This window comes from Gasterosteus aculeatus, chromosome 3 (assembly GCF_964276395.1).
Source record: "Gasterosteus aculeatus chromosome 3, fGasAcu3.hap1.1, whole genome shotgun sequence".
In the NCBI taxonomy this organism is placed as follows: Eukaryota; Metazoa; Chordata; class Actinopteri; order Perciformes; family Gasterosteidae; genus Gasterosteus; species Gasterosteus aculeatus.
This window is the reverse complement of record NC_135690.1, coordinates 14,997,728-15,012,693: the sequence shown is the minus strand read 5'-3', so window position 1 is coordinate 15,012,693 and position 14,966 is coordinate 14,997,728. Positions and strand designations below refer to the sequence as shown.

General features: G+C 39.9%; 2 protein-coding genes and 1 long non-coding RNA gene across 5 annotated transcripts; 1 reads left to right on the top strand and 2 right to left on the bottom strand.

The window, feature by feature from the left end:
- Nucleotides 1-1,857: 1,857 nt before the first annotated feature.
- LOC144405540 (uncharacterized) lies at nucleotides 1,858-3,195 on the top strand. Its single transcript, XR_013467188.1, has 2 exons — nucleotides 1,858-2,041; nucleotides 2,751-3,195. It is a non-coding gene; the product is annotated as an uncharacterized LOC144405540 (long non-coding RNA).
- Nucleotides 3,196-6,236: 3,041 nt separating this feature from the next.
- On the bottom strand, nucleotides 6,237-7,900 carry LOC144405490 (uncharacterized). Its single transcript, XM_078098923.1, has 5 exons — nucleotides 7,756-7,900; nucleotides 7,164-7,282; nucleotides 6,977-7,070; nucleotides 6,552-6,892; nucleotides 6,237-6,352 (listed from the first exon to the last, which is right to left on the bottom strand). The coding sequence occupies exons 1-5, from the start codon at nucleotides 7,898-7,900 to the stop codon at nucleotides 6,326-6,328; spliced, it is 726 nt and encodes a 241-aa protein (XP_077955049.1). The 3' UTR covers nucleotides 6,237-6,325.
- A 1,196-nt stretch (nucleotides 7,901-9,096) lies between these two features.
- On the bottom strand, nucleotides 9,097-12,602 carry LOC120815787 (uncharacterized). Of its 3 annotated transcripts, XR_013467186.1 has the most exons (7): nucleotides 12,471-12,602; nucleotides 11,399-11,704; nucleotides 11,026-11,310; nucleotides 10,671-10,772; nucleotides 10,170-10,216; nucleotides 9,633-9,843; nucleotides 9,097-9,180 (listed from the first exon to the last, which is right to left on the bottom strand). XR_013467186.1 is itself a non-coding variant. In XM_078099613.1 (6 exons), the coding sequence occupies exons 1-6, from the start codon at nucleotides 12,529-12,531 to the stop codon at nucleotides 9,715-9,717; spliced, it is 930 nt and encodes a 309-aa protein (XP_077955739.1). In that variant the 5' UTR covers nucleotides 12,532-12,602; the 3' UTR covers nucleotides 9,551-9,714. The 3 variants fall into 3 exon arrangements, 2 of the variants coding, with proteins under 2 accessions (XP_077955739.1, XP_077955740.1); XM_078099613.1 differs by lacking the exon at nucleotides 9,097-9,180 and having other exon boundaries at nucleotides 9,551-9,843; XM_078099614.1 differs by lacking the exon at nucleotides 9,097-9,180 and having other exon boundaries at nucleotides 9,551-9,843; nucleotides 10,170-10,213.
- Between the last annotated feature and the right edge of the window lie 2,364 nt (nucleotides 12,603-14,966).

Below are 14,966 nucleotides of genomic sequence, written 5' to 3'. Positions count from 1 at the left end.
CTCTAGCAGTGTGGAGTTGCTCAGAGACAGCAAGGAGAGCAGTCTCTGTAGAGTGGCCTGCCTTGAAACCTGACTGGTGGGGGTCAAGGAGGTTGTTACAGTGGAGATAAGAGGAGAGTTGATTAAAGATACCACGTTCAAGGGTTTTGGACAAAAAGGGAAGAAGAGAGACCGGTCTGTAGTTGTTTTCTTCAGAAGGGTTGAGGGTAGGTTTCTTCAGGAGGGGGTTGACTCTTGCCTCCTTCAGAGAATTGGGAAAACAGCCAGATAACAGAGCGTTGTTGATGAGACAGGTGAGGAACGGAAGAAGGTCAGGTGCGATAGATTGTAGAAGATGTGATGGAATGGGGTCAAGAGGGCAGGTGGTCGGACGGGCAGAGGTTACTAGGGTAAGAATTTGGTTAGGAGAGAGGGCGGTGAAAGAGGAAAGTGAGGGCGAAAGAGGTGAGGTCGGTGGGACGCGAGAAGTAGGAGGTGGGTTTGAGAAGGAGGAGCGTATGTCAGCTATTTTCTTGGTGAAGTGTGTACTGAACCAAACGTCCACTCTCCCCGAGGCCCCTACTGAGGTGTACAGCCGCTGCAAAATAAATGAATAAACAAATAAAATAAAGTAAAACAGAGCTTAAACATGTGATGCTCTTAACTGCTTTTAGATCCCTTTGCTTTATGTGTGTGTTTTTAATGTGTGAAGCTCTTTGGATTGCCTTGTTGTGATGTACAAATAAAATGGCCTTGACTAAAAAGGAAGTGGAGCTAATTTCTTCACATCCTGATTGAAGTTCTGCGGTTTTTGACAGAAAAAATAAAACTGACTTCACTGCTGTGGCATGTTTTTCTCCACTTTAGTGTGATGACGAGCAGCTGTGTGCAAACGTCTCTGAGGTTCTTTAAACACGAGGCGAGCTGTTAGTTTATCGTGAAGCAGCACGCAGGTTGTTGCAGCGTGGGGTCGGAGACTCCGTCATGTCTCTCTTTGTGATACTCTGAGTAACTAAACGTCACTTCCTTGATGTTGTTGTGGCGCAGGAGTAGCGAAGTTGCGCCGTGAACTGCAAGGTTGGTGGTTCAAGTCCCAGCTGCCCCACGTCGACGTGTCCCTGAGCAAGACACCTACCCCATAATTGCTCCCAGGGCAAAAATGTAAAAAGCCATGTGTTAAAAATGTAACGTAAAGGCTGGCGCATGCGTCTGCGTCGACGCACTCGTTTCAATTCATGGTTCTAAAAGTCTTGCGTGTGTTGCAGAGCAATTCAGCGCCAGAACAACAAGGTGGAGTAACGTGTTTTTGTTGAAGACGACCTAGAGAGTCACGTCTTTTGTGTGCGGAAGTCGTTGGTTTGCGTGTGGAGAGACCTTTTTCTAGACGCAAGCCTCCCGCAGCGCACCGCTAACTACGTCCTTGACGGAGTCTCACATTTCCGCTTTCATAGCCCGATAGCGCCATTATTAAAACGAAGAATGTTTACGAGGGAACGGATCAGATTGAAGAGCTTTTGTCGGAAGAAATGCGTAAATATGACCGGTTATACAAGCCGTCATTGGCGGGATTAGTTGGATTCACGGAGGGAGATCGCCGCAAACGCCGGTTTGCCGGTCGAGAGGTGCGCCAAGTTGTGGAGGAAAATACGGGACAAATATGTCCGCGATGAAAAGCAGCAGTGGCGATGCACGGGGCAGTAAAGTCTATGATAAATAAATAGACGTGACTCTCTAGGTCTGCAACACACGCAGAACCATGAATTGAAACGAGTGCGTCGACGCAACGACGCAGACGCATGCGCCGGCCGAGTCATTTTCACAGTATTTTGCGTCTCCTGTTTCCCCAGAGACCCCTGCTGGGACTCCTGAGTTTGTGCAGAAGGGAAGTTTGATGCTGTTCTTCAATAGTTTATTTATTGAGTGTAAATTCAACAACAGGGTTAATCTAGTAAGATTTGAACCTGCTGGAGAACATTTACTGTACAAAGGCAGCGGAGATTAAACTGCACAACTAGAAGGATTCCGAAAGAACAAACTCTTGAATACAAGGTCACAGTTCAAGGTGAGTCTGTAAACATTTCACTCATAGTTTCTGCGCCATGTTTCATAAACTCTTCACAGTAACCCCCCCTCTCAGGACTAGTGTCTCCAGTTGACCTGGCCGTGGACCGACTGGACCCGGAACGTATTTGTTTAAATACGTATGGTCTAAATAAATAGGATTTTGAAAATGTTGTGATTATTTGTTGAAATGTTTACTTGGACTTAGAGATTCTTCTCCTTAGACATGTAGAGCTGCAGTTATGACGAGAGTGAGAATGCAAATACCGATCACCCCGCCGGAGTGAAAGAGAGGATCTGTAAAACAAAACAAGCACCAGATCAGAAGAGTCTTCCTGGTTTAAATGATGCAGCAGCTGAGAATGTGTCACATTTAACATTTACATTTAGATTTAAAATTTAGATATAACATTTACATTTAGATTTAACATTTAGATATAACATTTAACATTTAGATTTATATTTAACATTTAGATTTAGATTTAACATTTAGATTTAGATTTAACATTTATATTATTTAACAACTTTGTTACTGCCAAACATTATCCTTGGAAAAGTTATTGCATGAATGTACATGAATTTCTCTCTAAATGTTTGAAAAAGTGACATGTGAATATTGTCGTGCTTTTTTGTTCATATGATAATGCTAAATGTGGAAAAACGGCGCAGGATTTTGGAACGTGCAACATTTTACAAACGGTGCCCCATAGGTGTCTGCCGTCATCACTGTTCACCTCGTGGACTTCAAGAAGCACCAATGAAGAAATGGATCTCACACACGTCACGCCGCCCTGGAGGAAAGGTCCCACTTAAAGGTCACCTTCTAAACCCCTGATGATGTTCCACTGACTCACAGCTGGTGGCAGCAACACACCAGGAGAAGAAAAGAGGAAGACAAGCGCAAAGCAGCAAACATGGACGCAAACTTTAGGACTTAAAGCATTTATAAATTCAGCTTTGCAGATATTTCCTGGTGAAGAAAATTCATGATGTGGACTCAAATATGCATTTTGCCAAGAAAAAACATGTAACACTTTTTCTTTACAAGAAAACTTAATTTTTAAAACAAAGTTCCTGTTTAAAACAAATACTGATAATCCATTGATTATACACAAAGTCACTAATTTCACAGAAAATAAATAAAATTACATGAAATGATTGCAAAGAAATGACCATTTAAATATGTTTTAGTGGATGTTATCCAAACAAATACATATATATGAATAAGTATAATCAAGACCAACTATATGAAAGCAAATAACCTTTAAAAATACTTTTGTATAAGTCTGTTCTGCATGTTTTGTTTTAGGTGGAAACTAGAAAAGTGAACTGCACCACTATTGGACCAGATCACAGCTACGGAACTGAAACTGCTGAGCTTGCCTCCCATCAAACTCTTTGCCTTTGACGCAAAGGCTTATCGGTTAATTGGTTGTGCTGAGCTCCGCCAAATCACTCGTACAATGGAAGGTTCCACAGAACTCTTTTCCAGCAAACATGAACTGTGTGCATCAACTCATATAAATGATCCACTTGGCCTTGGGAACTCCCACAGACTGAAAAAGCCCTCTCTGTACATCTCTATCATTTAATTGTCTCCCTCTGATGTCTGCATTGATTTACTGTCTTTAAGCATATAAAGACTGTGACTAGGATGCTCTCAGTACCGATTCCGGTGCAGTTGCTTGATGGTGAACTGTTCAGCTCGGTCCTTCTGCGCAGAACACTGATGTTCTTGATAAAGCAGCAACCAGGGGCCTGTTTCAGAAAGGAGGTTAAGTGAAAACTCTGAGTATGTTAACCCTGAAATGAGGGAAACTCTGAGTTTTCTGTTTCAGAATGGGAGGTATGTTAAACCTGAGAAAGCAGAGTAAGTCAAGCCTGTTTCAGAAAGAGAGGTAACTTATACTCAGAGTCAGTTACCATGGCAACTTACTCTGTGAACCTAACCTGGTCGGGAGCAGGTTTTCTTCGGGAAACCCAGAGTTTATTTCGTCTCCTCCCCTTTTTTAAAGAGGAAGTGGTATTTAATCACCTCATTCATTCTTTCGGTATTCATTCATTGCGCACATTTCAGTCACGCAGAGCGCATCAAATCGACACTGGATGCTATTTAGTTATTTATATGTCAAATGTTTGTAAAGTTAGGTAGACTACAACCATGATATGTTCAAGCCTTACCTGATTGAATTATGTTTTTATATTTCATTTTCAGCTGCTGCCATGTTCTTTTAATGCCTGCAGGATTGCACCTACATGAAAATTAAAATTAGGTTGAATAACACACTGTTCTTCCAGTTTCACTTCTGATATTATAACAGTTGGGCAAGTCACTTATATTACTAACTACAACTGGCTTCTTCAACAGTGTAATTAGATTAATGTAATAATGACTATCTCTAGAAAGTATTGGTCTACTTATTACTAATTACTTTCTAAATCCCATATCAACCTCAACCACTTGAACAATACAAGGAGAGACAAGAAACTGCACTTTTAATGCTTTCAAATAAACATTATACAATTGCATGAATTATTCTTGGAAAAATATATCTTTTAAAATTTGATGTTAAATCCACTATTGTTTTATACAGAATTGCTTTATAGTTTATGCAGCATTTAATGCAATTACATCAGATTTTACTTTAAATTACGGAATTAAATTACAGTTTTTAGATTACATAGAAATTAATTAAAAACAACACTGTATAACAGTAATTCAAATGTAAACTTACGCATTGACTCGAGCAGCTATTTTCTCCCAAGCTAACTCTCTGTCCTTCGCCGCTGCAGCCGTGTTGCTTTTTTTTTTAAATATATGTTCGTACTCTCCATATGCTTGCATAAGCACATCCAGTTCTGCTGGTGAAAAATATGAAGACCTCTTTTTGTCTGGCGCTGTTGCCATGGTGACTCGTAATATCTGCGCTCCATTGATAATGGCTTTTTATAGTTGTGGTGCACGCGCTTAACTCAGAGTAGGTCAACTCAGAGTTGATTGAACTAACTCATTTCAGCTGTTCTGTAACCGAAAACTCAGAGTTTCCCATCTCAGGGTAAGTCAACTCAGAGTTCAAGTTTTAACTCAGAGTTGGTTGAACCTCCTTATTGAAACAGGCCCCAGGAGTCCCATGGTGGTGGACTCCTGGGGCCTGTGGAGGTGGACAGAATCTGTCCACAGGACGACTAGTAACCGTGTACTCCATAAATCTGGCCTTAATAGAACAGTGGCAAGAAAAGGCTGCTATTGAAAGAACCATAAGAAATCCCTTTGGAAGTTTGCCACAGGCCATGTGGCTGATACAGCAAACATGTGGAAGAAGGTGCTCTGATCAGATGACCACAAAACTGAACTTGCCTCAATGCCAGAAGCTGTGTGGTGGACATCCAACACTGCCAATCAACCTGAGTACAACAAGCCAAAAGGGAAACATGATGGTCATGGCATCATTTCACATTCAATATTTGACTTATTTACAAGTAGAAGAACAAGATAAATATAACAAGAGCTGACAATGTCCTCTTTGAACACCAATCAGACATTTGAGTCCATCTTGAAAAAGTGTGGCAATTTATTGAAAGCACTGTCCAGCTGTACCGTAACATCTGGGTAAAGGACATCTCTGCAGCTTCTTGGTTTGTTGGTGCCAACGTGTGACACTTGTGTGTTAGTGAGCCCACATCTGGTTGGTAGCACTCTGCAGCTACTGATGCATCCGGCGTCGTTGGCAAAGTAACTGAGGACACTCTTCCTTAAAATAAGAATTTAATAGTTTATAATGGTCTCAGACGGATTTTTAGCATAATAGTTGCATTGACTCTTGCTGTGAAAATCTACGTACTTCCAGTTTAGCGGCTACGCGTTGTATTTTCGTTTCATGGGCAAAACCCAAATTGGGATTAACGGAGTAAAAAGTCTGTCTTGTTTTTTGGTTCTAAACGAAAAACGGGTAAACGACTGCCCACTTCAGTTTCCTCGTTTTTGATTAAAAACGAGAAAACAGTGTTTTTGTTTTATGTTTTTTTCAGTAAAGGGGACTATCAAAAGATACATGAACCATTTCCTTATCTAATGCCAGTAAAAGATTTGATTGAAAGATTGATTTGTGATATTGGGCTATTTAACCAAACAGGTGGGTACATAGTTAAGGAGGACCTGGAAACATTGAGTTTCTATGTAGAGGAAACAAACAGGATTTTGCAGAATCAGAATGTTTATTCGGATTTACAAATTATTCTCCTTAGACATATGGAGCCGCAGTTATGACGAGTGTGCAAATACTAATCATCCAGCTGGAGTGAAAGAGAGGAGCTGTAAAACAAAACAAGCACCAGATCAGAAGAGTCTTCCTGGTTTAAACGACGCAGCAGCTGAGAATGTGTCACATGTTCACAGCCTGATGTGCTTCTGACAGACTGCAGTTTGGATTGTGAAAACATCTTTAACGTGATTTATAGTAAGAAATCATTTCATTTATTCAATTAAAAACTGATCATTTAGTTTTACTGACCTTTACAGTCATTAATGGTCGACACCAAAAGTTGTTTTTTCCTCGTTCAGTCTTACCATTTGAGGAGCAAATATGTTCAGCAGTATCAATGTCCTGGGTCCTGTGAACCTGGTTGCTATGGTTACAGATGATGGTGCTGTTCAACAGGTAGACCTGGAGAGAAGCTCCAGAGGTCGTGACCTCTGGTCGCTCTCCTCCCTCCTGACTGCAGACCCGGTCGTCACATCTGAAAGTGCTGTTGATGTGAGAGTTGTGAGTCCTGCAGGTCACATGGAGGTCACATGACTCTGAGCTGTTGGAGTCCACTCGGTCCACGATCAGTTCAACTGGAGACACTGGTCCTGAGGGAGGGGGGGGGGGGGTTACTGTGAAGAGTTCATGAAACATGGCGGCAGAAACTATCAGTGAAATGTTTACAGACTCACCTTGAACTGTGACCTTGTATTCAGCTAGTGTTTTTTCTCCTGTAAATGTTGCTGCTACAGCAGCATGAACTCCACTGTCGGCCTCTTGTAGATTCTTCAATGTCACAGAGAAGATTTTCTCAGGAAAGTCAAACCCTCCAGTGGAATTATGAAGGACATTTGGATTCCCACTAGGTTCAAATCTTACTAAAGTGACGGTTTTATTGATTTTCCAGTCAACAAATAAAACCCTCTCAGGAAGATCAGCATCAAACTTCAGGAGCAGATCACGTCCCTTCAGCACAAACACAGGAGTCACAATGATTCCTGTAAAAACAGTAGACACATGATACAATAAACATCACACACAATATATGATGAATCATCCACTGCTGAATGTTACTCCATCACTACACTTTATTTATTAGTTCTTATTTTTGACGTGACAAAGTTTCGTCCTCTTTCCCTTCGTCTTACCACACTAATGTCCCCCAGCATCACTCAACATACACTGAACATGGATGCATTTAGAAAATAAGACTTCCACAGACTGAACACTGAAGGAGTCCAACTCTGAGAGGAGTAACGGTCAACGTTTGTCTTGGAGGGAAAGATGCGTTCAGCCCGTTTCAACTGGTGAGAACAAGAAGGAACAACACGAGTCCTGATGAAATACAAAGAATCACAGATCAAAAATACGTTTTTAACCAACTTCTATTGCAATAATGGTGCTACGGTATAAAAGCTTTGACCTTGAAAACAATCCAAACAACAGCATGTATATATAACAAAGTCCTTACCTTGTGCTTCACATAATGTCAGCAGAGAAACGGCAAAGAAAAGCACGACACACGGCCTCATGTTGCAGAATGGAAGAGTGACGATGAAACCAGGAAGTTGAGAAAGATTCACTTCCTTTAAAGCAGGGGTCATATGGTACGTCATATCCGGCCCACCGGTACAGTCAGCGACGCCCCCTCTCCGGCCGTATATGTCTCCATATGCTTGACATGTAACTACCTTCACGTCATGATTTTTCACATATTTACCTCAATCATCTTCCTCCTTGCTTCATCATTGTCACACATTTCCTTTGACTCAAAGATCACTTTCACATCCTCAGCACTCTGTTCATCACGTCCTTGTTGCCTCGACGGAGAAATAAAAGAGGATTCCACTAAATATTCTTGTTAATTCAATGTTAGCAACTCTAAAAGAAATAGAAGTACAGGGTTCCACTTCACACAGAAAGAGCTTCTATTAATAAAGTAACTGCTGCAAACCACAGTGACCTGATGGCCGTTTATCTCCAGGTCGCAGCCGTTTGGGATGAAACTTTTTCTACTTCTGTCGTTAATTTAAAGCCGTTGAGACAGAAAATCCAAATAAGCTTTGTTTGAAGGAAGCATCTGTGTGTGACCGCTTCAAATTCAATGATAATTAATCTATCTTAAAAATCTTTTAGTCTTATCAAAAAGCACATCTTCCTACAACAAGGTCAGAAATATCCAGTGAAAGTGCACACATGGATGTAAATGGTGTTTCAGGACAAATGTTTGTTTTTGTCACACCTGTATGTCAAGTTGGGTTTTTGTCCTGTCTCCATGTTTGTTTTGTGACTTCTTGTTTTATTTTGGAAATGAACACTCCTCTCGTTTCAGGTTCCTGGCCCTTCCTCATGTGTCACCAGTCTGTCTTTCCTGATTGTGTCCACCTGTTCAACTCAGAGTCCTCCCCAAGAGCTCCCCCCTGTGACAGTTTTATCCTCCCCAGTTACATGTCATGCAGACACATCATCGCGCCTCCTTTTCAGGTGTCAAATTCTTTGCTGTTGTTTCACATATTTGTCAGGTGAAAATTATTTAATTGCTTTCGTCTAAAAAATAACAAATGAAAATATATAACAGAATCATCATGCAGCTTAAATCTCACCAATCAGATGAAGCCTTAAAAGTGTAAATCGTTGCTCTTTAGGAAATGATCAGATGAAAGGTGACATGAAGAATCAAACCAGGATCCAAAGATGAGGCTTCCTGCAGGACAACGACATATTTCTGACTTTTTCTACTTTGATCCCACATGTAAAATATGTCATTACTAATATCTCCGATTGTGATGCTAAATAACAGCTACTTTTGATGTGTGATGTTTGGTAACATTTATTCATTTTAAACTCTCTCCAATGAGACGTTTGTGTAGATGAGAATCTTTCAGCATTAAAGCAGGTGCATATCGGTCTGTGGGGTGAAGTTGTGGAACAACTTACCAGATAAGATCAAAGATTGTAAACATATTGCACAGTTCAAAAAACATCTTAAATTATACACATTAGCCAAATATGAGATCTGTGAAAATATTCAGTGACGGAAATTTAAATTGTATTTATTTGTGCGTGTGAGTATGCGTGCGTGTGTGTGGGTGAGAGAGTGTGTGTGAGAGAGTGTGTGTATATATGTATGATATTAATCTTCAAAGTAATATATACAAATTGAGAATATGGACAGGATAGGGGTGGGTATCTATAAGCTTTTGCTTCCCTCTACTCCTTTTCTTGAACAAAAGGTGACTTTTCTAATTTTGTGGTCTATGTCTATGTTGAGTTTTAAATTTTTTTATTTTTTAATGTCTACATGTTCATGAAATAAAATGCTTCAAATCAAATCAAATCAAAAAGCAGGTCACATGAACTAATACATAGAAAGCTTCAATAACACTGCAAACTTCAGGCAGAATTCCGGGATTTGGGAAAACATTCCTCTTTAATCGTTGGAGGACCTGTCAGGCTTCTTCACCGTAGCGTAGATGCTCTCCGGCTGAGTCGATCCAGCAGGAAATCCCAACAAGCTGTAGGTGGCGTTCTCATTCTGAGGTGGTGCTGATGTTACTTCCTGCAGGATGAATCACATACGTAAGAAAAGGTTACTTTTCTTTTTAATTGTTCTATTTCCCACGTGGGGAGTCATCTCCTGACGATTAACAGCTGCTGATTTAAATACTTCTGCCTCTTTTTCTTAAAGAATGAGTCTTTTTTTCTAAAGTTCATTAAACTGCTACGAAACACATTTTCAGGCTGTTTTCACAAAGAGTTCAGATGAATCTCTCGGGGTAGAAAGCACATCACACTGCAGCATGAGATATAAATAAAGCACCTAGAACTTTAACATCATGTAGAGTATGTTCCACTTTTTATTGAATTTTCTTTTGCAACGCTTACCTGAGGATCTTCATAAGCTGTATTATTGATGATCTGTCTTGAATCTGCTGTTGTTGAAGAAAGAAAAAAACACCACCTTCAAGAATTGAACAGTTGTACATTTACATTACTTTAACTTTTGATGGATAAATTGAGTCCATCTTTTGGGTGGTGTCTAATTTACTCCATCCTCAAACAGAAGCACATTTCGATGTGTTGGATTTGATGTTTGGATGTTTGTGTCTCTAAAACAGCAAATCATGACAATCCCAGTAAGGAATAAAGCACCTTTTGGCAATAAATCAAATGTACTGTATATTTTTCAGTGTAAAAGACGTCCTGTGTTGTACACATTGTTCAGCATTCTGAGGCAAAACTTTGATTTGTGATTTTGGGCTATTTAACCAAACAGGTGGGTACATAGTTATGGAGGACTTGGAAACATTGAGTTTCTATGTAGAGGAAACAAACAGGATTTTGCTAATGTTGTGATTATTTGTTAGAATGTTCAATTGGACTTACAGATTCTTCTCCTTTGAAGATAACAAAGCAAGACGAAAAGAACCACAATTACAACGACAATGAGAGTTATACCAATAATCCAGCCGGAGTGAAGGAGAGGATCTGTAAAACAAAACAAGCACCAGATCAGAGAATGTGTCACATGTTCACAGCCTGATGTGCTTCTGACAGACTGCAGTTTGAATTGTGAAAACATCTTTAACGTGATCTATAGTAAGAAATCATTTAATTTATTTAGACAGACAATTTAGTTTTACTGACCTTCATGGTCATTGATTGTTGACACTATAAGGTGTTTTTATGGGGGGCAGAGGGTGCATTATTACCATGTAGTAGTTTCCTCTTTCAGTCTTACCATTTGAGGAGCAAAGATGTTCAGTCGTATTAAAGCCGTGGGTCCAGTGAACCTGGTTGCTATGGTTACAGATGATGGTGCTGTTCAACAGGTAGACCTGGAGAGAAGCCCCAGAGGTCGTGACCTCTGATCGCTCTCCTCCCTCCTGACTGCAGACCCGGTCGTCACATCTGAAAGTGCTGTTGATGTGAGAGTTGTGAGTCCTGCAGGTCACATGGAGGTCACATGACTCTGAGCTGTTGGAGTCCACTCGGTCCACGATCAGTTCAACTGGAGACACTGGTCCTGAGGGGGGGGGGGGGGGGGGGGGTTACTGTGAAGAGTTCATGAGACATGGCGGCAGAAACTATCAGTGAAATGTTTACAGACTCACCTTGAACTGTGACCTTGTATTCAGCTACTAGTTTGTCTCCTGTAAATGTTGCTGCTACAGCAGCATAAAGTCCACTGTCGGCCTCTTGTAGATTCTTCAATGTCAGAGAGAGGTTTTTCTCAGGAAAGTCAAACCCTCCAGTAGAATTATGATGGACATTTGGATTCCCTCTGGGTTCAAATCTTACTAAAGTGACTGTTTTATTGAATTTCCAGTCAACATATGAAAACTTCTCAGGAAGATCAGCATCAAACTTCAGGAGCAGATCACGTCCCTTCAGCACAAACACAGGAGTCACAATGATTCCTGTAAAAACAGTAGACACATGATACAATAAACATCACACACAATATATGTTGAATCATTCACTGCTGAATGTTCCTCCATCACTACACTTTATTTATTACACATTGAACCAGCGGTTCACCTTCAGCTCATCACTGCTTAACATGAAGTGACAGAAGTCTCTTAAAATGTCTCACGTCGTCTCTTCCTGAGGACACAGAGAAGCTTAACAGCAGAAACTAAACCCACTGAGAGCAAGTTGCTGCTCAAAGTTCTTCTTCTTGACGTGACAAAGTATTTCCATTCTGTCTCTTTGTCCTCTTTCCCTCCGTCTCACCACACTAATGTCCCCCAGCATCAGCTACACTGAACATGGATGACTTTAGAAAATAACTGACTTTTTGTGTTTAAATAAAAACTAAAAAATGACTTAAAGAAAGTTTTCCCTCGACAACGAAAGCTGAATGTGTGTGTTTACGTCTGAATTTGGATCCAGATCTTTCCCAAAATGTGAAAAATATTAAAAAATCTTGTTGACTGGCTGAGATCCATTATATTTTTATACTAATATTGGAATAGTTAATTTCAAAGCTCTGATACTGTGAACTGAGATGATTTCCTGCCTCTGAGAGCTCAGTACAAGAAGGAATAACAAGAATCCTGAAAGAAACACAGATTGAAAATACGTTTTTAACTCAACTTCTATTGCAGAAATGGTGCTACAGTATAAAAGCTTTGACATTGAAAAACAATCAACAACAAAATGTATATAAAATAAAGTCCTCACCTTGTGCTTCACATAATGTCAGCAGAGAAACGGCAAAGAGAAGCACGACACACGGCCTCATTCTGCAGAATGGAAGAGTGACGATGAAACCAGGAAGTTGAGAACATTTTACTTTCTGCTTGAAGCAAGAACCAGTTACTTCAAAGATGGTTTGAATAAAGCCATATATGTCTCTATGTGGTTGACTTGTAACTAACTTACATCATGATTACTCACGTATTTACCTCCATCATCTTCCTCCTTGCTTCATCGTTGTCACACATTTGCATCAGAATATCATCAACACCTTTGACTCAAAGATCACTTTCACATCCTCAGCACTCACTTCTGGTCCTCATCACGTCCTCGACGGAGAAATAAAAGAGGATTCCACTAAATATACGTTGTTAAATCAATGTTAGTAACTCTAAAAGAAATAGAAGTACAGGATTCCATTAATAATATAATATATTTAATAATGTAACATAATATATAATAAAAATTATAACATAATATAAGTGCTAACTGTCAATCACAGACCAAACCATCGATAGACTCGGTCGAGGCTTCAACACAATAATATAAATATAATATTCGATCTGAAGTTTGTAGTTCTACATCACACAGGAGGACTTTTGATCTTAATTGCAGTCAGTTGAGCTGACAAAGAGGAAGTGGGGGAGAGAAAAGTGTAATGGATGTAAATGTGAAGTGTTTTAACACTTCATGCAGATACATCATCACGCCTCCTTCCAGGTGTCATATTCTCACTCATAGTTTCTCAACCACGTTCATATACAGTCGATAATGTGAAAGCAACATCTATTGTTCGACTGGCAGTGATCAAACCATCTGTGATCAGAGTCCGATTCAAAGGCGTCCTGATGGTTAAAGGAAGAATGTGTACTGAACCAAACGTCCGCTCTCCCCGAGGCCCCTACTAAGGGCCACATTTGACCCCTAACTAGAAAGACCATTGAAAGATACACCAGAAGTGAATAAAATATAACTTTCACACGAGAGGGAAGTCATTGTTTTGTCGTTGTATTAGCTTTGGCAATGCTAACAGCTAAAGGAAGAGGCAATAAAAAACGTTTCCACATCTTAAACTGGAATAATCATTTAAATCCTTGAGCAGCGCCGCTGATCTCTTGATGTTCCACTGACTCACGGCTGGTAGCAGCAACACACCAGAAGAAGAAAAGAAGAAGACGACCGCAAATATGGACGCAAACAATGTAGGATTTAAAGTTTTTATAAATTCAGCTTCGCAGATATTTCCTGGTGAAGGAAAGACATTCAAAACATGGGATCAAAGATTGGCAACAAAAAAACGTCATGTAGACATTGTTTCTTTTCAAGAAAACATCATAGTTGAGATTTGAAACAAATGCCTATAGTTCATTGGTCACACACAATGTCACTGTTTTCACGTTGTAAATAAAATGATTGCAAAGAAATTACCATGTAAATACGTTTTTGGTGTTATCCAAATAAATATATATGTACAGGGTATAATAAAGACCAACTATGTAAGCAAATAACCTTGAAAAATACACCGTATAATACTGCATATGGTCCTATTTACAATGATAAATATACATTATCTTTGTCTGCTTGCATGTACAGTATTTACTCGTACATAATTCTGTTCTGCTGAAAACTTAGAACTTGTTAAAGCTTCATACTTATCTTGTGTTTCAGTGATTAAAAGGTCACGTGTCCCTCTCTGGTGTCTTTATCAAAGAATGTGCTATTCTTGTATTAAAGAATCACTGTATGACGACTAAATACGTTATGAAAATTAATTACCGTAAGTTCCGGACTATAGAGCGCACTGAATATAATAAAAGACTGAATATAAGCCGCACCACCTAAATGTATAACGAAATAAAGATGTGCACATGTATAAGCCGCAGGTGTCCACGCGGCAGGAAAACCACTGCTGACGCAGAGTCGTCTGGTTCTTCACGTTGCCGTCTCCAACATCTCACCATTGATGACAGCAGTTTACGTGCAGCCAGTGGTGTAGTCTACGTGACATATACCATAAACCCACTAGGAAAGGCAGTCACAGTATACTTACTACAAAAATATAGACTCCACCGCTGCATGCAGCCGCTCTGTTTCCTTCTCCAACAGCCAGGTTGGTTGCCCGTAACTTGCACCTGTCTGTCTGGCTCGAGTAAATTAAAAAATTCTCTGCTGTTTCACACATTCGTCCCAGTTGGAAAAGATTTGATTCCTTTTATCTAAAGAAGAACAAATACAAATATATAACAGAAGCGTCCTGCATCATGCAGCTTAAATCTCACCAATCACGTCAGGCCTTAAAAGTCTAAAGTGTGAATCGTTGCTCTTTAGGAAATGATCAGATGAAAGGTGATCAACATGTGCACCACGTCAAGTAATCTACTATTATCTACTTCTACTACTATCTGGGTTTTGACTATTAAAGTAGTTTTGTTTTTCAACTCTGCATTTGAGTGCTGCCTCTGCCTACACCCGATCTTGACC